General features: G+C 48.7%; 1 protein-coding gene across 1 annotated transcript; it reads right to left on the reverse strand.

Moving 5' to 3' along the window:
- Nucleotides 1–10,784: 10,784 nt before the first annotated feature.
- On the reverse strand, nt 10,785–16,934 carry PROK1 (prokineticin 1). The gene is made up of 3 exons (XM_032151971.2): nt 16,795–16,934; nt 14,034–14,159; nt 10,785–11,902 (listed from the first exon to the last, which is right to left on the reverse strand). Exons 1-3 carry the CDS (start codon nt 16,864–16,866, stop codon nt 11,783–11,785), a joined length of 318 nt encoding a protein of 105 aa, XP_032007862.1. The 5' UTR covers nt 16,867–16,934; the 3' UTR covers nt 10,785–11,782.
- Nucleotides 16,935–22,878: the final 5,944 nt, after the last annotated feature.

Below are 22,878 nucleotides of genomic sequence, written 5' to 3' on the forward strand. Positions count from 1 at the left end.
GCTGGAGTGCAGCGGCGCGATCTCGGCTCACTGCAACCTCGGCCTCCCGGGTTCAAGCAATTCTCCTGCCTCAGCCTCCTGAGTAGCTGGGATTATGGCGCACACCACCAGGCCTGGCTAATTATTGTATTTTTAATAGAGACGGGGTTTCACCATGTTCGCCAGGATGGTCTCGATCTCTTGATCTCATGATCTGCCCGCCTCAGCCTCCCAAACTGCTGGGATTACAGGTGTGAGCCAACGCACCTGGCCCCAATTATTTTTTAAGCATAATGCAGGCCAACACCTGCAGACCAAATTGTCTGCAGGTCAGATGCTAACCCCAGCCACCAGATGGCCACCCTGAGGAAGGTATAGTGGAGGCCAAGATCAGTGGTGGGTTCAGGAACATTTGAAAAGAAAGATAATATCACAAGTTAGTGCCACTGTGGGAACCCACACTAGGAATGCCAGGATTTGCCATTTTCCAAGAGATACAGGAAATGTGGATGTGGGGAGAAATATACCATCTTTGAAATAAGAGCAACCATTTGTTTTGCACTGTGCAGACAAAATAGCAGAGATCTGTAGGGCAAGCCTCTCCTCCCACCCAGTGAGAGTCTATAGGATGAGCCACTTCACATATTGGCAAAGCCCAGACTAAAGAAAAATCTCCAGACTCCCAGGCCGTGATGGAACCAACCGGTGGCTTCTCCAGCCTGGACTAGTCCAGAATGGGAGCAGGAGGTCCCGAGGGGAAAGGATGGAAGGAGGAAGGAGACCGGCGGATGCCCAACCCCGACAGTCCCCGCTGAGGGAGACAGGTGTACAGACAATGGGGCATCAAACTCTGACTCTGACTTCAGGGTTCAATTATTTTCTTCTGTCAGATTTTTGCCCAAAGCTATACCCAAAGATTTTCAGTAATCCCATGTCAGTGGAAGGACTGCACAACATCTAGCCACATTAATTAAAGAAGGATTTTTTTCCTCTGAGACGAATGTGTGTTAAAAATATCAAATATTAATCACTGGCAACATTAATTTATAATAACGCTTGTCTCCCTCTCAACTTCTAAGTTGACATCTGGCATGACTGCTTTGAAACTAACACCCGCTCCATTGCAGGAATTATAAATAGCCTGAGTTAAAATCTTCACCTTGAACTGAACAGACTGACTCCACGGGGTGGTTTACGAATGAAGAGGGCTGCAGCATGCAGTAAAATCCTGGGTGGGTCTACTTGGGGTAACAGTCAAAGAATTTTTTTAAGGCAGCAATCCTGAAGCAGAGAAGGGTCAGGGAGAGGGGTATGAGCACAGAGGGCCCTGCCCTACTTCCTCCTCATGGGGCAGGGTGCCCAGGTGCAGGGCTGCAGGAGGCCAGCCTCACTCCCACTTGGCCCATTTCATGAGCCATCAGTGGAGTGGGTGGGCACAGGCTGTTCTATTCCATCCTGATTAAGTGCACAATCCAGTTTCTATACTTGACTTTTGAGGATTGGTTGGTGCAGACACTGTCTTTTATTGAAGACAGGGCAGAGCCCACTTTACATAAAGAGAAGAAAAAATTCATCTGTCAGCCTACAAAGCACGTTCACTCCATAAGCCTATCTAGTAGTGATATTCACAGTTACTATGCCTCCTCTCTGTGCCAGCCTGGGGCTTGCTCCTCGTATTTAGTCCTCACAACAACCTCACAAGATAAGCTCTAATGGGAACCTATTTTACCAATGAGGAAATTGAGTCAGAGGAGCAAATTCCCCCAGGTCCTGTAGCTAGGCAGTGGCGGGTGGAGCAGGATTCAAACCAAGAAGAGTGAGCGAATGGGGCCTTTTTCTTCACCCCTTTCCAACATTTCTCAAGCTACTAAAACTCTAGCTTGCCAGACTTCCTCTCCAGAAATCCAGATCCAGTGGCTCTGGGATGGGGCACAGGACTCTGGGTACTTGACAAGCACCCCAGGTGAGTTTAACCCTAGGGGAGTTTGGGGGAGCACTGCCGAGGGTTCCCTCATGACAGCCTGTGGGCAGCCAGGGGTTACCGTTCCTGTTTACCAGACGTGGAAACAGACCCTGACTCCTCAGGGTGCTTAGATGAGACTTTTGGTCCCAGGACCGCCAAAAGGACCTCTGACCACCAGCCCGAAGGTCAGAGAGAGGACAGAGCAGGAAGACAGGGCACCTTGTAGAGTGGGAAATAATGGGGACAGAGTCTGAGAAATAGGGTGGGAAATGTTGGGGGCAGTATATGGTCCACTTCTGATTGTACCCAGCTCCTCCAGGGCTCAGGGGACCTCTGGGGCAACCCAGAAAAGCCCCTTGTGGCCCACATGCTTTGCAGTCAGGCCACCTCCAGGGGACACTGGGGCCCCAACTTGTCCAACCAAGACTGCAACAGGGAGCTAAGGCAAGAACCCTCTCTCTCATCTTTCCCTGGCTGGGGCCAAATTCCCCCAGGTGCTTAGCTCCCCTGAGACCCCTCACAGGCTCCTTCCTCTGACCCTAATTCCCTGGGCCTGCACCAGAGCCTCTTCTCGGGCCCCTTCTTGAAGGCTAATGAGACCAGGCATGGCCAGCCTGACACTGCAGGCTCTCAAATGTCTCATTGTCCTCCCCTCACGCTGACAGTAAGCTGCAGGCTGCCTCTGCCCATGGGGCTACTGCTACTAAGATACCATCCCCATCAGCTCCTGGAGTGGGGCAGCTCCCAGGAGAGGGTCCTGGGCCCCGCCTTCTGTTGCCCTGACTCTCTGACACCCCCTGGAGACCCTAAGCATCGCGTCTGGCAGCTCAGGTCCTTGTCTCATCCCTTCCCAGCTGAGCCCCAGATGGGTCCAGGGAGTGTGTATGTAGAACACATGTTGCCTCCTCGTCTGGGCCTCAGAGCAGCCAGCTCAGCCTCCTCACCTGCAAGGCTTTCCAGAGTCCAGGTGGGGGCCCAGCTGTTCGCCTTCAAGTGCGCGGAAATGACTGCCTTTCGAGGGACCTCCTCTCTCTTCTGCACAACTGCTCCTCTCTTTGTATTCTTTTTCCCCCTTTGCACTTTGATGACTCAGGTTTTCACAGGCACAATAGTTCCCGCTTGGAAACCTAATTCTGGATGGGCACAGACCCAGGTGCGCACACGCACCCTTCTTCCTCCCTCTCCCAGGCTTGCTTGTCCTTGCTTTAGCATGAAGACTACCCTCTATCTTAGCTGGAACTTCTCCTAATGGAAACTAGCCTCTCTGCCACTTGAAGAGAAAAGTAGAATTTTCATTATTTGTTTAATTGATTTCCTTCAAAGTTTGGGGTGATGGGTTAGGGTAGTGCTTCTCTGGGAGAGGGAGGTACAAGGAGCACCTGCATCAGAGTCCAAGCTGTACAGGGGCTTGTTAAAGGCCCCACAGAAGCAGAGACCTGGCGGTAATGTCTTCCTTTGGTGCTTGGGAACTGGTGGTCTAGGGGGTGAGCAACATTCCCTAGCACTGCCTCCTCCTAGAAGGGAATCGTAACAACGGTGAGGCCTGTCTCAGGGAACACACATGGTTTGGGAGGTTTGATTTGGACAAAATCTGAGAGGAGCCAGGACAGACTTCAAAGCCCACTCTCCTTATGCTTTTTCTACAAAAAAAAAAAAAAATGAATAGCACAGTATTAAGATCATAGCCCATATTGAGCAAACATTCCATTTTACTGTGAAACGGTGACTCATATGTTTAAGCAAGGTATTAAGAAGTACTTAGATAAGATTTGCGTATCTATGTTCCCAAATGGAGCTGTTATTGAGCTCTGCCTACATAAACCTGTGCTTCTAAACTTCAAGACAATAACAGAACATGATCTGAACAAACTGATTTCTTCCTATCATGTTCAGCTTCTGGGGAATTGAAGCACATTCGAGAAAAGATTGTTCGTTCCTTCCTGGACATTTTATTTGTTTACCTCACTGAAGAGATCCCTCCAGGTAATGCTAGTTTAGTGTGCTGGTTACAACATGTAGGTGCTATTTTTATTATTGCCATTGTACAGATGGGGAAACTGAGGTACTGAGAGGTTTAGTAACTTTGGGTCCAACGTCCCTAGTAAGCATCCAAACTAGGGTTCGAACTCAGGCAGTCTGTGCAGTGAACCACTGTGCTAACCGCCCGTCAGGAAACATAAACAAGGTAGCTTTGCCACTAATTTGATGAGAAATGCCAATCGAGCAAAATGTAAAATAACAAGAACATGTCAAGCTGCCATTTGACATATTTGTTTACTTAATCTTTGGGGTTTAGCTTTGAGACAGAATTTCACAGGCTCATCTATGACTCGTCTCCATCAGAAATGTGCCCACGTCTTCTTACTCACCAGTGTTTCTCTCTGTTTAGATCCAGTTAATCCTCCTCATTAATCTTCAGCTCCCAAATAAAGGCCCCTCTGTCCTCACTAGACCCAGAATATTTTCCTGCCCTGTGCCGTGCCAGGCCAGCCCCCGCAGGAGCTCCAAATCCTTTTAAGAACCACACTCGTGTTTTTCTTCTAAGGTACACAGAAACAAATATGTCTGTGACCAATGGGCAGCAGAGTCTATCAAGTAGGCAGGGGGCTGAGACAGGAAAGGATCTTTTGGACAAAAGGACCGTAAATCATATCCTTCCTGTGACCTGGACCAAGTGGTCTTCCCAAGACCCAAGCACTGCCCCTCAGGTGAGCAGAGAACTGGGACAGGACACAGCAGAGTGGCAGGGACCTAGGATGTGGCTGCAGACTGTGGCTGTGTGCAGGCCCCGGCAGAGCCCTTTGTCATAAATATGGGATGGAAAACCTCAGCAGGGAAGCTGACTCTTTCATTCACCTGAAGTTGTTCGCCTCAGTGATTCTGTGGCTTTGGGCTTCTGAGTCTAGCCATGGCCCCAACCAGGGTTGGAGCAAGAGGTGGCATCCCATCTTTCAACCTTATTCCTTGTCAGGGTCAGCTGTCCGGGGTGTAGTTCTAAAGGGGGCACAAAACATCCCTGCAGTCAATAGAAGACTCAGAGCCAGTTAAGGCCTGTGCCAGATAACTCAGCCACTGCATAGGGATCTCTGTGTTCCCACCAGGGTGGGCAGTGCCCTCCGGTGGAAAACAAAAATTCCTTGCACTCATCTTCAGGTGCAGTCCCAGGAAACTGAAACCCCAGACTGCAGAGCGCACAGCATAGTGCTTTTGTTCTGCTCATAGGCAGTTTCTTTAATCACCTAAATTGAAAACAGTTTAGTATGCCATTGGTGTAGAAGATGTTTGGGGTAGAAAACCACATATAACAAATGCCTTATTTGGTGCATTAGCAAAGAAATACACAGTTTGGGCTAACGTGAAATCGTTCTCTTCAGCCTACAAAACAAATATTAAATGAACATTTTTTAAAATATCCATTTGAAGGAATATCAAGTCACAGTCCAGCCCAGAACGCCCACCCTCCTCACTCCTGATGTGCCCCAGGGCTTGAGGATCTCCTGGGTCCCTGGAAGAACCAAAACTCAGAAACTGTGAGCCCCAGCCCCTTCCTGACCTCATCTTTTCTATTCTACAAACTGAAGTCGTAGAGCTATTTTTTTTTCTTTTTTACTTTTTGGATTTTAGTATTTTTAAAACAGCTTTATGGTGATATAATTAACATACCAGACCATTCACCCATTTAAAATATACATTTCAAATAATTTTTAGGATACTCCCAGAGTTGTGCCACCATGCCTACTAACTAATTTGGAACATTCTTGTGGCTCCAAAAAGAACATTAACAGTCACTGCCCATTTTCCTACCTGCAGCCCACCCCAGCCCTGGGCAACAACTAATCTACTTTCTGTCTCTACAGAGTTACCTATTCAGGATATTTCCCTTAAATAGAATTATACAAGATGTGGCCTTCTGTGACTGGCTCTTTCACCCAGCATGATGTTTTCAAGGTTCCTCCATGTTATGGCGTATAGCAACACTTCATTCTTTTTCATGGCTGCATAATACTCCATTGTGTGGATATAGTGTGTTTTATTCATTCATTTGTCATTCAATGGAGAAAACCTGTTTGTTTAACAATGGCTCTTTTTGTTTTCCTTTCCAGCTCCCAATCAGAACAGATGTCCCCGAAGATACCCAGACAGAGAATGTGCCCCCAGGCCACCTTGTGCTTCCTTCCTCCGCTGGTAGAATCTGATTTTTTGACAACCCAGGCAAATCCTCAAGGTTGACTCTTGGGCTAGACTCACAGGTCAAGGCCGACTAAAGGGCCAGGCGCAGTGGCTCACACCTGTAATCCCAGTGCTTTGGGAGGCCAAGGCAGGAGGATTGCTTGAGACCTGGAGTTTGAGGCCAGCCTGGGCAGTATATGGGTCACATTTTCAAGTAGCAATTTCTGGAACTCCATGCTTATCACTGTCAAGGGTATGAAGAAGTAAGAATGCCGCTGTGGTCTGAATGTCCCCCTGAATTTATGTGTTGAAATTTAACCACCCATGCAATAAGATTAAGAGGTGGAGCCTTGGGGGTGATTAGGTCAGACTAGGATCTGCCCTTGTGAATGGGATTAGTGCCCTTATAAAAGGGCTCCAGGGAACTAGCCAGCCCCTTTTGCCCTTCTACCTTCTGCCATATGAGGATAAAAAGAAAGCCTTGAGCAGACACTGAATCTGCTGGTGCCTTGATCTTGGACGTCTCAGCCTCCAGAATTACGAGAAATACATTTCTGTTCTTCATAAATTACTCAGTCACAGGTATTTTGTTATAGCAGCATAAACGGAGTAAGACAAACATCAAGTGTTGCCCTCCATAGCTCGAGGGTCTTGGCCCCACCTCAGCCCCTGCCCAAGCACAGCCACCCTAGACAAACACACACTCTAAGTAAAATCCGGCTGTCATTCGTTCTGCAAATTCAACTCGGAAGCAGGTCCCCAACCTCACAGCCTCTGCTGAGCTGACCTTTCCCTTTGGCTTTGGGAGGCTTCCTGCTCCTCCTTGGGTCTCACCTCTGGCCACTGCCTCCTGGGGCCTCAGAAGGGGATCACTGGACAGGAGGAACAGCAGTCAGTATGCACTTACCTGTGTCTGCTCAGTCATCAGCCAGTTGGCATTCTATGGACTACACTGTCCCATGTTCACCGTTAAATATTCAGGTGGAGTTGGGTTTAGCAGAAGAGTTCCACTTAATCTCCTTTGAGTGTTTCAGGCCCTCAGGAGGGCTCCCAGGATAACTGCTCCGGCTGCTAACTTCCTCTCAGTCTGTGTCTAGCCCTTCCTCCTTGGTGGGGAGGGCTCCAGGCTCTAGCCCACCCCGGCCTCCCTCTGGATACCAGGGAGAGGGTGGAAGCCTTAACCAAGGTGAATGACAGAAATGCAGATTCGGGGAGGGGATCGAATGATGAAAAAGCCTCAGAGAGGCAGCTCTTGCCGTTCATGCTGTGTCCCAAGGATACACAAATGAAGGAAGGGGACACTCGATAGTGTTATTCTGACCCCTGCCCACCTCCACTTTCTCAATCCTAGAGAGGCTGTGAGAGGGGATGCCCTCAGCCTTTCCTAAAATCCCAGCAGGAAGAGGACAGTAGCTCTGAAAAAAGAAGTGTCCAGGATGGCACAGGGCCCAAGTAGCAATTAAGCATTTTTCGTGTGGTCCATAGGGTGGCAGACTTCTTTCCACAAACGGAAGCGCCGTCCCTCTAAACCTGTTACTGAGTCTAACGTTTGAGGATAGCTGCAGAATGGTCCCTATCTGCTTTGAGGAGTGGCCTCTGAGTCTCCCATCTTTTCCACTTCAGCTCCCCTGTGCTGTCCCTACTTTAACCACTAGATGGTAGCAGACACCACCAGTTGGTGAGGAAAGTGTTGGTGCCAAATCGGAGGTAAAGGCTGCAATTGAAGGCTCCTCCCTATCTTGAAGCTATGTCAGTTTCACCTGTTTCTAATTTAATTTAATTTAGTCTAATTCATTTTTCTTATAGGTACATTCTTATAAGTAAATTATTTTTATATTTATGAAGAACATATTCCTGAATATAAAGAATACTCACAAATGTATTCTTCTTAACCTCCCCAGCCTCTCCTTTCTCTGCCCTTTTGTCTTCAGTAATTGAAATGGGGACCAATTCTACATTCCTCAAAATTCAGATAATAAGAAATGAGAATGGTCTTAGGCATTATACTACATTTGATCAAAGAAGACAAGAACTCCCAAGCCAGTAGAGAAGAATGTGAAACTAAGACACAGAAGACAAATACAATAAAAAATATATCTAAGAAATTGCAAAGGGGACAAAAACAAAAATAACAATAAATTAGCATTGATGGACAGGCGTCATGGCTCACTCCTGTAATCCCAGCACTTTGGAAGGCCAAGGCAGGCAGATCACTTGAGCCCATGAGTTCAAAACCAGCCTGGGCAAGAAAGCAAGACCCCATCTCTACAAAAATAAAAATAAAAATAAGAATTAGGCAGCCTTGGCCAGGTACAGTGGATCATGCCTATAATCCGAGCACTTTGGGAGTCTGAGGCAGGCAGATCACTTGAGGCCAGGAGTTCAAGACCAGCCTGGACAACATGGCTAAACCCCATCTCTACTAAAAATACAAAAATCAGCTAGGCATGGTGGTGTGTGCCTATAATCCCAGCTACTTGGGAGGCTGAGGCACGAGAATCACTGGAGCTCAGGAGACAGAGGTTGCAATGAGCTGAGATCGTGCCACTGCACTCCAGCCTGGGCAAGAGCGAGACTCTCTCTCAAGAAAAAAAAAAAAAAAATCAGCCAGGCTTGCTGGCACAAAGCTATGATCCTAGCCACTCAGAAGGCTGAAGCCAGAGGATCACTTGAACCCAGGACTCAAGGCTGCAGTGAGCTATAACCGTGCCACTGCACTGTAGCCTGGGTGACAGAGAAAGACCCTGTCTCAAAAAAAAAAGAAAATGCATTGACTCTTAACCTTTCCAGTTGGTATGACATACAATTCCAAACTGCATATCAGGATTTGCACAATGGACCAGGTGCAGTGGCTCATGCCCATAATCCCCTTGGGAAGCCAAGGCAGAAGGATTGCTTGAGCCCAGGAGTTTGAAACCAGCCTGGGCAGTATAGTGAGACCCCATCTCTACAAAATAAAAGAAAGAAAAATTAGCCAGGCATAGTGGCACATGCTTGTAGTCCCAGCCACTTAGGAGGCTGAGGTAGGAGGATCGTTTGAGCCCAGGAGTTCAAGGCTACAGTGATCTATGATCATGCTCCTGTACTCCAGACTGAATGACAGAAAGAGACCCCCTCTCTCTCTCTCTCTCTTTTTTTTTTTTTTGAGATGGAGTCTCGCTCTGTAGCCCAGGCTGGAGTGCAATGGCGCGATCTCGGCTCACTGCAAGCTCTGCCTTCCAGGTTCACGCCATTCTCCTACGTCAGCCTCCTGAGTAGCTGGGACTACAGGCGCCCGCCACCACGCCTGGCTAATTTTTTGTATTTTTAGTAGAGACACGGTTTCACCGTGTTAGCCAGGATGGTCTCGATCTCCTGACCTCCTGATCCACCCGCCTCGGCCTCCCAAAGTGCTGGGATTACAGGCGTGAGCCACCGCGCCCAGCCCCCTCTCTCTCTTAAAAAAAAAAAAAAAGAAAATATGAAAATGGGTCCAATTAGTAGGTTGGTGAAAAAGTAATTGTAGTTTTCCATTACTTTTAGTGGCAAAACTGCAATTACTTTTGCACCACCCTAATAGATTACGCAGCAGCAACTGGCATATTCGTGAGCACCACGGGGTGTCCTGGTGCCTGCAGCCACCTTCGCCTGCCCTCTGCTGTTCTGAGACAAGATCTTGCCTCATCCAGGATGGCTCTGCTTGCAGGGAGGGTCGCACTTTAGAAAGGGCCCCACAAAAGTCCACCAGGCAGCAATCAATGGTACCTCGAGAAAAGCTATGAATGTCAAAGGACAAGCCATGGACAAAATGGAATCCTGGGCGTGGAAGGGAACTTTATATCCAGGGCCTGAGCCTGAAACCAAGGGAGAAAGCGATTCATGGGCTGCAAGAAGGTCCCAAGTCACCACAGCAGGTGACAATGTCCATAAAAGGAGACAAAAACAAACCAAAAAAAAACAAAGAAAGGACCCTGTGGGGGCCTGGCCTGGCTTAAGTGGGTCCTGGAGTAAAGACTGTCCTGGGCATCTCCTGAGCAGGGAGGGTTGATGGATGGAGAACACACGCAGAGCCAGCCCTCCAAGCCTCAGAAACCATAGTCTTCCCGGAGGCTTCTAAGAAATAGAATGGAACATGATGTGCTTTCCTATTGTATGTTACATTTTTCTGGACTAAAAATTGAGGAGCAGAGGAGACAGCGAGACCAGGAAGCTACATTTACAGGAGGCTCCCAGCCTCTGGGTTAGGATAGAGGGCTCACATCCTTGCCAGCTCCATCAGTAATACGGATTTCTTCACTCCAGGCACACAGTGGCCTGGTGGGGTCAAATATTTGACCTAAAATAAATGGCACCAAATTTCAAAAATGAGAGTTGCAGCTGGTCCCTGCTAAGCAATCTCAGCAACGGAATCTTTCCAGCCCATGCCAGCTCACAGCCCCTTCCTGCCCCCAACCCTTCCGCGCAGCGCACCCCCTGCCCAGAGCCCACAAGGCTGCCTCTTATCCTTTCTTCAAAAAGACCCTGAAATCCACTGTCTCCAAAAAATAGACCCTGGTGGGGTTGGGGAGGGGAGGAACACCAGTCACACCCCTCCCCAACCTGGACACAACGTGGTCCTTGCCTTCCTCCCCAGGTTGCCACAGAGGCATAGACCCTGGCTGAAACTGACAGCAGGAATACCACGCCACACATCTCAGTTCAGTTTGTGCTTTTATTCTAAAGCCAGCAGGTTGGTGTGTAGTTGCCTCCCTGGTCTGAAATCAGTGCCCCTTTCAGCCCCTGTCCTGCTCCCTGTCCCTTGCTCCCACCCCAATCTGGACAGAGGACTGTCCTCAAAGTCACCAACCTGCTCTCAGGGCTGATCCTTGGAAAGGAGTTGTTTAAGGAAACACCCTAATTGCCTTCTAATATGTCAATATCAGATTAGATTGAACCACCACCATTTGCATTTCAATGGAAAAGCTGTGGGAATCAGGGGCTTCAGTGGTTAACTGGTAAAGTGTGGTAAGAGGGGGCCTCAGAGGCATGGCAATTCTGGCAGAAGGTCACAGGTCACAAGCCACAGGCTGGCTGGGACCAGAGTCTTCAGGGGGCTGATTGACCTCCCTGGGCTCCCTACACCTGCCTTGGGGTGACTGTCCGCTGCCCTCTGGGAAGAGCCAATCTTGAGTCTATGGTCTAAAACTAAGGAGTTAACCAATCAAGGGAAGATGAACTACCCACAAATTGGTCCTCACAGACCTCACGTAAAGGGCCTGAGGGTCAGGCCAGGACCTGGGACTCTGAGCAATGCACCCAAGAGCCTGTGCCCAGGAATGTGTAATTCAGACTGAGGGATACATGTGGGGAGAGGGGCAGGGCCCAGGAAAGAGAGCAGGCCACCTGGGGAGGGGAGGGGGAATGTCCTTTCTGCCATTTACCACCTCTCTGGCAGCCTGAGCAGGGAAGAGAACCAGGCTGGCCACCTCTCACACCACAGCCTCAAGCTGGGACATCCTCAGGCCAGCCTGGGGACCATGTCATGATGGGAGGTATGTCTGCCTGTGTGCATGTGTGCGTACTAGGCAAGAGAGATCAGGGTAGTCAGTGTAGGGACTGGGAGCGTCATGGGAGCTGGGTTGCACGGCAGAAATAAAAATTCAGGCTGTGCTCAGGAAAAGGATGGTGGGTATCCTGAGACCGGGCAAGCGCCTAAAAATTGATGTTCTTCAAGTCCATGGAGCAGCGGTACCTGCCGTCCGGGAACCTGGAGCACAGCAGGTTGGGCAAGCAAGGACAGGTGTGGTGCTTGCATTTCCTAAAGAAGGGGACCTAAGGAAAGAAGAAAGCAACACCTTCACCAAAGGGAGGTAGGTGAGCCTCCTGGCAGCAGTCTCTGCTCAGCCCAGCACTGGCAAATGTCTCACCCCCACACCCTAGCCCACTTCTCCACTGCACCTAGCACAACAATAATAGCAATTAGAGATGAGGAAATCGAGGTACGGTGTGGCTAAGCAATATGCCAAGATCACACAGCTAATTTGTGGAGGAGCTAGGATTTGCACCCAGGCTACCTGGCTCTGGAGACTCAGCACACATGTGCCTGCACACACACACACACGCGCACACACACGTCCATTGATTGAATGTTTGTTGCTCATCCATTATGGGCTCAACACCCTGGTGGGTGCTGCAAGTGCAGCCGTGAATAGGACAGCCACCATCTCTGCCCTGACTCACACCCCAGAGGAGTGCTAAACCAATGGGGTATCTTCAGGGAGAAGTTAGGAGCATGGACCCATTGTCAGACTGCCTGGGTTCAAATCCCAGGTCTACCACTTCCCAGCTGTGTGACAATCAGCAAATCATTTGGCCTCTCTGTGCCTCAGCTTTATCATTTGTAAAATGGGTTAACAATAGCACCTACCACATATGGTTATAAAGAGGTTAAAATAACAAAAAGCACCCAGTATGAAGGGTGGCATGTAGGAAGCACTCAGCATTAGTTTTTATTACCACTGTTGTCTGTATTGGGAATATGGATCAGGAGCTGAACCACCTCACATTCCCCAAGGTTACAAGGACTGCCACATTGTCCTGCCTCGTTCACCAATCCCTAGCCCCTCTTCATCCTGGGACAGGAGGTTGGACAGGAGCTGTGATTGGGAGAGAGACCGCTGGAGGACGCTCCGTGCCCAGATGAGAACCGAGCCAGGGTGCAGGCAAGTCCCCAAAGAGCAGGAAACATGCCTGAGTCCAGGTGGAAGACAGCTGGTAAGCCTGAGAGCCTGTGCTCAGGAATGTCTAATTCAGACAGAGGGGTACACGTAGGGAGAGGGGCAAGGCCCAGGGAGGGTAGCAAGTCACCTGAGAGCCTGTAGAAACGCCCTAATTGCCTTCTAATATGTCAATGTCAGACTAGATTGAACCACCACCATTTGCATTTTAATGAAAAAGCTGTGGGAATTGGGAGCTTCACCGGTTAACTGGTAAAGTGCGGTAAAGTGGCTCCAGAGAGGGAGTGCAGCAGGGAGGCTGTGGCTCCAGAGGACTCTGGACTGGGAGCTGGAGGTCAAGGAGTGGGAGCAAGGCAGGAGCTATGTACTTAGGGCACGAGAGAGTGACTTCTTAAAGTGGGCATCTCACTTGCCTCACTGTAGGCCTGACCAGGTGTGGAAGGCGATTTTGTGGGTCTACTTTTGTGTCCCTGAAGGGAAGTTCTTACAGAGCAAAGGGCATGTGAGATCCTTCCCAAATCTGAATTCGTCAGATCCATAAGGGACATTAGTGGTAGTGAGTCTGCTCCACTCATCGTATAAATGTGGCCCGAGAGCAGGTGAGGTAATTTGCCCAAGTCCACACAGCAAATTAGGGGCTGGGAATGCCCAGCTTGTCTAACAGCCTATGAGATCAGTGGCACCCCTCCACCTGAGGCTGCCCCCCAAAAACAAGGAGGCAGTGCCCAACATCAGTGAGGTATAACTAGAGGTGGCATCAGAAAACTGCAGTTCCAGTCCCAGCTCTGTCTCTTTGGTTGTGTGCCTTGAGCCAGTCACATGACTTTGCTGTATGTCAGTTTCCTCAGCATTGCCCAGGGTTGCAGTGAGGATCAGATAAAGATCAGTGGTTCTCCAACCTGTGCTAGAAGTTTGTAGATGGATCATGTCAGGCCCTGTACAAATAAATGTACAAATGTGTTATCTGCAGGGCACTAAGTAAGGTGGATGCCTGTTGGTGGCGGGGGCACAGCAACCCCATAGCCTTCTGCTTCCTCTTGGACATTCAGGGGCTGGATCAGCTGTCAGAGGAGGGTGAAGTCCTCTGGAGCCACAGCCTCCCTAGACTGCCTCTCTGGAGCCAGCCTCTCTAGTCTTCCTAGCTAGAGCAAGGCCCCAAGACATCACCCTCTGCTCCTCGCATGGCCCACCCACATATGTGCACCCATGCAGTGTCTGCAGAGTACCTTGTGGCTGCCGGGGTGGCACTCCTCGCCTTCCCGCCCCAGCGGGGTGCACATCCGCAGCCCTCGAAGCCACAGGCTGATGGCACAGCAGGTGCCTGCCCCACACTGGACATCCCGCTGACAGGCCTGTAGGAGAGAGAGAGAAGGGAACAGTCCATTAGTGCACCCATGAGAAAGCAGAAGGGAAGAGCAGATCCAAAAAGCCCTTATCAGGATGGAGCAAGAAGAGGCTGAGAGTATCACCCCTGGCCTTAGCCTTACAGAATGCCCTGGGCCACACTTTATTGCCTTGCTCCCCTCATAGGGAGGCTCAGGGCTCAGGGGGGCATTGGATCTGGATCTGAGGAAACTTCCAAGCTCCTGGAGGCCACTCAGAAGGAAGACAGTCCTTTTCTGACAAGGCTGGAGGTTAGAAGGCATAGTTTTTCTAGGGCTAAGTAGATGCTCAATGGATGCTGGTGGAATTGAATTAATTAGAATTCTCAGAGGTGGGAGGGACCCTGATGGCCCAAATTCCTGGGTAGTCAGTGCTGAGCTGCCTTGGACCAGGAGTCTCCAGCCCTGACTCTGCACTGTGGTCAGTGCCTCCCCTCTGCATGGAGGCACCCCCATCCTGGCCCTCAAGAGGCCCAGCCTCAGCCGAGGGGCCAGCACCCCAGTGAACAGGTGCCTCTCCCAGGGTTTCTCTGCTGACTTCCATGATCCCCAGAGAGGATCGCAGAACAGGGGCTGAGCGGCCCTGCCTGGTTTGGGGAAGGTACCATTTGTAAAGAAGGCCACATGAGCCCACATTAAATAAAAGCCAGGGCCAGGGAAGACAGAACTCTTAACTGCTCCAGACTCAGGTGGGGACCTGCTGAAGAAGCATCCACACTTGCCATTCTCAGAGACGCTATGTGGCTTTTCTGAGCTGAAATGCAAAGCTGGGTTTTGGATCACTCTTCTCCAATAAAAGCCTATGGGCACCTTCAGGCTGCTGTGTGGGACGTGGCAGGACCTGGAAGCCTCCTACTTGCTCAGACCCAAGAGGGAAAGAGTGGATGTCAGCTCCACTGATCATGCAGAGGAGTTACGGGTGGTGGGCACCCAGCTGTGCCTGTCTCCAGCCCAGCAAGGGCACATCTCACACCCAGCCAGGCCGCAAAAGCTTGGGGTTGGGGTAAAGGAAACCCCAGTCGACTCTTCTCCCATAGAGGTGGGGCATCGCTGTCCCACTCTCGGAAGAAGGATCATAAAGCCTTGGATGTGGGGACAGTTACAGTCCAGGGAGCAGGGGAGTGTAGAGGTGGTGGAGCCTGGGCCTCTGCTGAGAATCAGAAGTGGGACACAAGCAGGACATGGAGGCTGTGAGGAGCCTGGGGTTTCCTGACCTCCCCTTACTGCCCTGTTCTAACCACTCAGCTGTCTTTCTTGGGTTTCCCTCACCTAGGGAAAAGTGCTCTCTATTGTGCTTTTCACTGTGAAAATGTTTGCCTGCCGCTCTCAGATCTGCCTGCCCTGCTGTCACTCTGGGCCAGTGCTGGAGCTGGCACGGGTGGTGAGGCAAGCCTGGCATCCAGGCCAGCCACGCTGCTCCTGCCCTCACCGCGCAGCAGCCGGGGCTTCTCTCCATTGTTCTTGCCCTCCCAGATTTTCAAGCTACCCCATAGAAGGGCAGCCTACAGTGTAAACACTTCATTAGGTATAATTCTGCCTTCACAATTACTTTTATTTTTGCTTTGGATCTCAAAAGCATTTGACTCACCGTTAATATTTGTTCTTTTGAACTCAGTGTTTTTCCTTTAAAAGAGAAAGGAAAGAATTTGTCCTTTCTGTGAATGGTAAAATTAACCCAATTCCAGAAATTGTTTGGCATTTCTCTACATTTCCATTATCCATGTAAAAAGCTGGTGGAGGCTGAACTAAAAGTTAGTTTCCCTGCTCCCCCGACCTTTTTTTTCCAGGGGATTTTATATGGAAAGCTCTCAGGTAAAGCATTGCTTTCTGCTTCATTAAGAATGGTCCCGCTACCGTTACACATCATGTGCCCCTATTTGAAGGCGGTTTGAGGTAAAAGCAAACTTCTGAGAGAAAACCGTGATCTGAATATTTTGAACCAATTGTACAGTGCCCGTATGCTGAACCTCTGCTTCGAGACTGGATTTCTACTTGTTATCTGGATGCTTGCTTTGGGGTACACTCAGCTGAATGTTAGTGTCACCCATATTCCTCTCAGAACTAACTAGGCAGGCACAGAATGAAAGAGTTTCAAAGATATCCTTTCTAAGCAGAGGTTAAATTTATACAATAGAAGTTTATAAGCTTACCATCTTTAATTAAGCTTACTGCCTTTAATTAAGTCAACATGCTATGTAAATTAATATTAATATTAATATGTGAACCAGACCATAAATAAAAATTAAAATTCACACAAAAGATAAATTAAGGTTTGCCAATCCACTTTATAAAGGAATTCCTTATTACTTAATAGGAATCTTCATTTTACCAAAGGACTGAACTTCAAAATGTTCAATGCTCTACTAATGCATTTAAAACAGGATTTGATTCATATACAGCTTCTCAAAAGCAGATCCCATTTAGTAGAGTGAGGTCTAACTATCTGAAAATCGCATGCACTCCCTTTAATGCATAACTCCCCATTCCCTTTGGTTCACAGTGTGTTGAGCCAACAGAGCCTCCTGCATGGTTCCTGGGCTCACAACCCGTGCAGACCCTGACATCTTCCCAAAACCCAGGGCACAGAGAATGTTAGGTGACTTACCCCTGTGATCACAGCACAGTCAGACACAGTTACTAGGAGGAGCATGATTGAGACTCGCGTGGCACCTCTCATGGTCACTTGGGGTGAAGGCAAAACACTGCCTGCTTGGATGCCTCTCGCTTCCTCCCGCTCAGCCTTGTGCCTGGCAAGCTGGGAAGGCCAGGCTCTCCTGCATCCCCCGCCTCCTCCCAGATGTTTACACTCAGGATCCAGGGCTGCCTGTGGATGCCTCATCTCTGCTCTTCCCTTCTCCAACACCGATGTTACTCAGATGATCTCAGAAGCAAAGATGAGACCTGAATCTCTAACAACATCAAATCAACATCAAAACCAATAAAAATGGATACTTCGGGGGCTTTGACAGTTGCTCTAACTCTCCCAAGAACGCAGTGATTCAGACAGTTATGTACATTCCACTCAATGTTCTTTTCTGCCTCTGGGTATCCTTCTATCCTACATGGGGCAGAGGAAAGGCTCTGGTAATGAATTAAGGGATTCGCAACATCCTCATTTATCCTTCCCTGCACCAAACTATGCGACATAGAGGATTATTGGTTCCCTCACACTCACACCAAGACTTATCTAGGCATTTACCATGGGCTCAACACAGAGGTAGCTGAGAAGACAGAAGAGGGTGAGGTGGTATCCTTATTTCTCTAAAAGCTTAAAATTATAGTGAGGAGCCATAAGACAGTGAGGAAAAAAAGACCAGACTCGTGGGGCTGATGTTCCTAAGTGACATACACATAAGGCTTTGCTCTCTCATGGGCTCAGGATGAACACCAGCAAGTGTCCCTTGGTACAATGACCCAAGGGCAGAAAGCCAGCAAACACACAGGGCACACACTCTCTCAGAACCCTGCAGAGCCGAGTTGGTATGGGCTGTGGCTGAAAGGTACTAGAGCCACACCACTGGCCTTCCAGTTTTAGGGGTGAGCATGAGAGTGGCCTTATCCGTGAGTGTATAAACACGGTGGGCTCAGATGCCAGTCTGGTGGGAAGTTGACTTTGGGGATGGCCCCTCCTCCTGTGAGGGAAGCCCCTGACCCCAGCCCTCTCTGTGTCATATGATCCAGAGAGAGCTCCCAGTGCTTTGTCAGATGATCTGCCTTCTCTCCACAGTAATAAAAGCCAACATTTCCCAAGGTATGTGTTGCAATATGTTAATACACAAATAAACAAATAAAAGACCTCTACAGTAAAAAATCTGGGAAACACAAAACGACTTGTCTTTTGCAGAACTTTTCAGGGCCTTTCATATGCTAATAAGTGTTTGAAACACCAAGTGGGAAATGCAGTTTGTAGTATTTCACAAACAGATTCATCCACAAAACCTTTCTCATCAAATGTCACATGGGTCTAGGGTTTCCACATCGAAATGTTGATAGGCATTTATGAGTGCAGAGAGGAAGATTAACTAGCACGGGGGCTGGGAGCTAAGCCCCTAGAGGCAGATGCTCTGATTCAGATCGGTGGCTTCATGACCTTGAAAATATTGTTAATCTCTCCAAGCCTCAGTTTTCTTATCTATAACATGGGATAAGAATAGCACTTACATCATACGATTTTGTGAGTATTCATCTATTTATTTATTCATTGACCATATTTATTGAGAGCCTACTGTATTGAAGGCACTGTTCTTGGCACTGGGAATATAGCAGTGAACAAAACAAAACCCTGTCCTCATGTAATTTTGACTATAGTCAAGGAGACGGGTAATAGACAAATAAACAGATTTGTAATAAAATGGCCAGTTGTGTTGAGCATTGTTAAAAAGGAAGGCAGGGGGCCAGGCGCGGTGGCTCATGCTTGTAATCCCAGCACTTTGGGTTAGAAGGTAGAGGCAGGCGGATCGTTTGAGGTCAGGAGTTCGAGACCAGCCTGGTCAACATGGTGAAACCCCGTCTCTAGTAAAAATATAAAAATTAGCCAGCTGTGGTGGCTCACGCCTGTAATCCCAAGCTACTCGGGAGGCTGAGGCAAGAGAATCGCTTGAACCTGGGAGGCGGAGGTTGCAGTGAGCCGAGATCGTGCCACTGCACTCCAGCCTGGGCAACAAAACGAGACTGCGTCTCAAAAAATTAAAAAAAAGGTTGTGGGGGGAAAGGCAGGGAAGGCAACAGACCTTGACAAGTGGTGATATTTTAGATGTGGTAAGGGTCTCTCTGAGAAGGCACTTGTGCAGATGACTGATAAAGTGAAGGAGTGAGCTGTACAGAGCCTGGGGGAAAAGTCAGTGCAACAACCCTGTGGCAGGGCTTTGTGGCCAGTTCCAGGAGAAGCGAAGAGTGAGGTGAGCCAGGGGACGGGATGGGAGGGGATGCAGTTGCAGCAGGAGCCAAAGGCCAAATCCAGCCTGCCTCGTGGGACATGGCAGGAACCGGACTCCAAGTGTGATGGGAACCCTTGGAGAGTTTGGAGCAGGGGAGAGGCAGGATCTGGTATACACTTGGATTTTTTTTTAGAGACAAGGTCTTGCTCTGTTACTCAGGTTGGAGTGTGATCATAGCTCACTGCAGCCTGGAACTCCTGGGCTCAAGTGATGCTCCTGCCTCAGCCTCCTGAATAGCTAGGACTGTAGACACGCACCACTGCACCTGGCCTGATTCACACCTTGAAAGCATCCCTCTGACTGCAGATGGAGAGTTAAGTGAGATGATGCATATGAAGTGCTTAACACAATGCCTGGCACACAGCAGCATTTGCTACCAATGGCCAATTTTTACTATAAACATATAAACTGGTATGCTTTAATACAAAATTCTCCTGGGAGGTGAGAATCAAAATAATGAGTCTGTAAGGCCCATCTGTACACTGTGACACTGGGCCAAGCTGATGACAGAAGAACCAAGAGACCATGTAAGCCTTGGAGGACCTTTCGCTCCGGGAGAAAAGCTACCTAGGGAGGAGGCAGCACTTTGCTGGGGGCTTGAACACCTTACAGAAGTGGTCCTGAGGGCTCTGCTTGCCCTGCACACACTACCCCACCTCACAAGGTCGCCTTCCAAGAGGCAATGTCAGATCATGTGATTCTCAGGCTGCCCCAAACACACAAAACTAATCATCTCACAATTGCAGTGAAGAATGGTAGCAAGAAATGCTGTTGCAAAACAAAACCAATAACATTGATTAAAAGCATTTTATTTCTCTTGAGTGCTAGTGCTTGAGGAAAAGCCATTTTAATTAGAGGAGGGCAAGGGACAGAGGGCAACTTGGTAGAAATCCCAGAAGAGACTCTGAGGAGCTCCAGGGATAAGCAGTACTGGTTCTTTATTCAATGACTCAATTGCACATTCATTCAGTTCCTTCCATGTGTCAGAATCAGGAACTCGCACTTCTAGGGTCTAATTTCCCTCTAGACCTTAGAGCTCTCCTGTTCCCATGTCTAGGTGGATTTCAACAGTACTTGACTCTTTTTTGCCACGGTTAGGGTTACTTTTTGGCTGACAGATGCAGTGTAGAAAAGGACAGTGGAAAGGAGAGGAAAACCCTGAACTAAGCAAGCAGGAACTGGAGGAGACAAAGGAGGGAAGCCAGAGGGGAGGTGAGTCAAGAAGTGAGTGGTAAAAAATGGAGGGGAAATGGTGAAAGTGCTAAAAATGGACTTGGTTCCCCTGAGGGAGGAGAGAGCTAGTGGAGAAGATGTGCCGGGCAAACCTTTCCCAGACTCCTACACACCTGCAGAGAGAATGAGGGCAGGTAGGCAGCATGCCATTGAGTGTCTGTGCAGGAGGGCTACGTGCAGGTCACATCTCATAACTTCAGCCTTTATTTCTCTGCTTTAGCTGATGTCAGTGTCACTATGGACCATTTATACAGACGTGTGTGTGTGTGTGTGTGTGTGTGTGTGTGTGTGTGTGTGTGGCAACAGCCAATCTCAAGGCCTATCTTGAGGGGCCCTTCAAGATGTAGGGCAACCTTCTCATGGAGTGAGACCATGGAGTGGAATATTCCCTGACCTGGCATAGTCCCCTGAGACTGTTTACCTTCAGGCATGGAATAAGTCTCACCCAAGCATGGGGCAGGAGTTGAGAGGCCCCTTTCAACTCTACCTTAAGATCATGGTTATTGTTCTGCAAGCTAGAAAGGGAGCCCATGTCCAGGGGTCTCCTTGCTCCTGCCTGAGCGGGCGGATCTTGTGTTAATGTTTGAGCACATGTGTTAAAATATGCTCCCTTTGGCTGGTTGCAGTGGCTCACGCCTGTAATCTCAGCACTTTGGGAGTCCAAGGCAAGTGGATCATCTGAGGTCAAGAGTTCAAGACCAGCCTGGACAACATGGTGAAACCCCATTTGTACTAAAAATACAAAAATTAGCCAGGCGTGATAGCGTGTGCCTGTAATCCCAGCTACTCAGGAGGCTGAGGCAGGAGAATCACTTGAACCTGGAAGGCAGAGGTTGCAGTGAGCCCAGATTGCGTCTCTGCCTGGGTGACAGAGTGAGACTCTGTCTCAAAGAAAAAAAAAATGCTCCCTTTTTTACTGGTTTGTTGCTAATGATTAAACAAGAATTAACTCTGATCCGTTTCAAAAAGAGATGAAGAAAGGAATAATAGAATAAAGGAAACCCAATCATCCAGGCTGGGGGTTGTTAACTTGGAGTCACAGCCCCGAGGAGCTCATGAGCAGAATTCAGAGAATCCATAAGCTTGGTAGAGAGAAAAATTGCATCTTAATGTTCACTAACTTCGAACTGAATTTTTAACATTTTCTTTGAACCATAGGCCATAAACTACAAAAGTTTTAACAGTACCATGATTTTGTTGCCAGGAGAAATTACAGATGTTTTTATGTCATATTACTATTGCTGCAAATAGCTCCAAATATCATTCCTGCTCATCACTACCTTGAAATCACTGTAGTTACTATGCTCCCTGCTAGATTGTTACTTGATCTATTAATAAAGAAGCGCATGTATTACCATGTCACAAATTTGTTTTTAATCAATATCTTGATAACTTTATTTTAATAAACTTGATATTTTTTACAATCTTACATATTGTATTTTATACATTTGAAGTCACTATTCTGAGCCGTAGGCTTCAAAGGGGCCTACAGCACAATAGCCAAGAACCCCGGGGGTAAACTCTGGAGACTCAGAGCAAAGGAAAGATGAGGCTTAGTACAGTACAGGGTCATAAATTCAGGCCAGCTGAAAGCCTGAATTTAAACTGGACAAATCTGAGAAGAATTGGAAGAGGAGGAGGAGGAGAAGAAGAAGGAGAAAAAAGAAGAAGAAAACAAAATAGAAAGAGAAGAGTACCATCCTGGCTAACATGGTGAAACCCCGTCTCTACTAAAAATCAAAAAAAATTAGCCAGGCGTAGTGGCGGGCGCCTGTAGTTCCAGCTACTCGGGAGGCTGAGGCAGGAGAATGGCGTGGACCCGGGAGGCGGAGCTTGCGGTGAGCTGAGATCGCGCCACTGCACTCCAGCCTGGGCGACAGAGTGAGACTCCGTCTCAAACAAAAAGAAAGGAAGGAAGGGAAGGGAAGGGGAGGGGAGGGGAGGGAAGGGGAGGGGAGGGGAGGGGAGGGGAAGGGAGGGGAGGGGCAGGGCAGTCTCAGGGTCCAGAGAATAACAGGGACCTGGGGGAGTGTCTTAGGCTGCTTGTGCTGTTATAATAAAATACCTTAGCCTGGGTAATTTATAAACGACAGAAATGTATTGCTCTGGAGGCTGGGGAGTCCAAGATCAAGATGCTGGCAGATTCCGTGTATGGTGAGGGCTCATTCTCTGCTTCCTAGAGGACACTTTGTTGCTGTGTCTTCCCATGGTGGAAGGGGCAAACAAGCTCCCTCCAGCTTCTTTTATAAGGAAAGTAATCCCATTTCTGAGGGCTCCCTGTCATGATTTAATCACCTCCCCAAAAGCCCTACCTCTTAATACTATTGCATGGGAGATTAGGTTGCAGCATATGAATTCTGGGGGCACTCCAACATTCAGACATGGCAGAGGCTATATCTGCATGGAGGGATCACGGGAAACATTGGCCCCTGGTCTGCATCCAGGTAGACTCCCTCCCAGGTCTCTGAGTTTCCTTAACCCATAAATAACCTGCGCCCCATACACTCTCATCTTCAGAA

The sequence above is a fragment of the Hylobates moloch genome, unplaced genomic scaffold (genome assembly GCF_009828535.3).
Source record: "Hylobates moloch isolate HMO894 unplaced genomic scaffold, HMol_V3 SCAFFOLD_5, whole genome shotgun sequence".
Classification (NCBI taxonomy): domain Eukaryota; kingdom Metazoa; phylum Chordata; class Mammalia; order Primates; family Hylobatidae; genus Hylobates; species Hylobates moloch.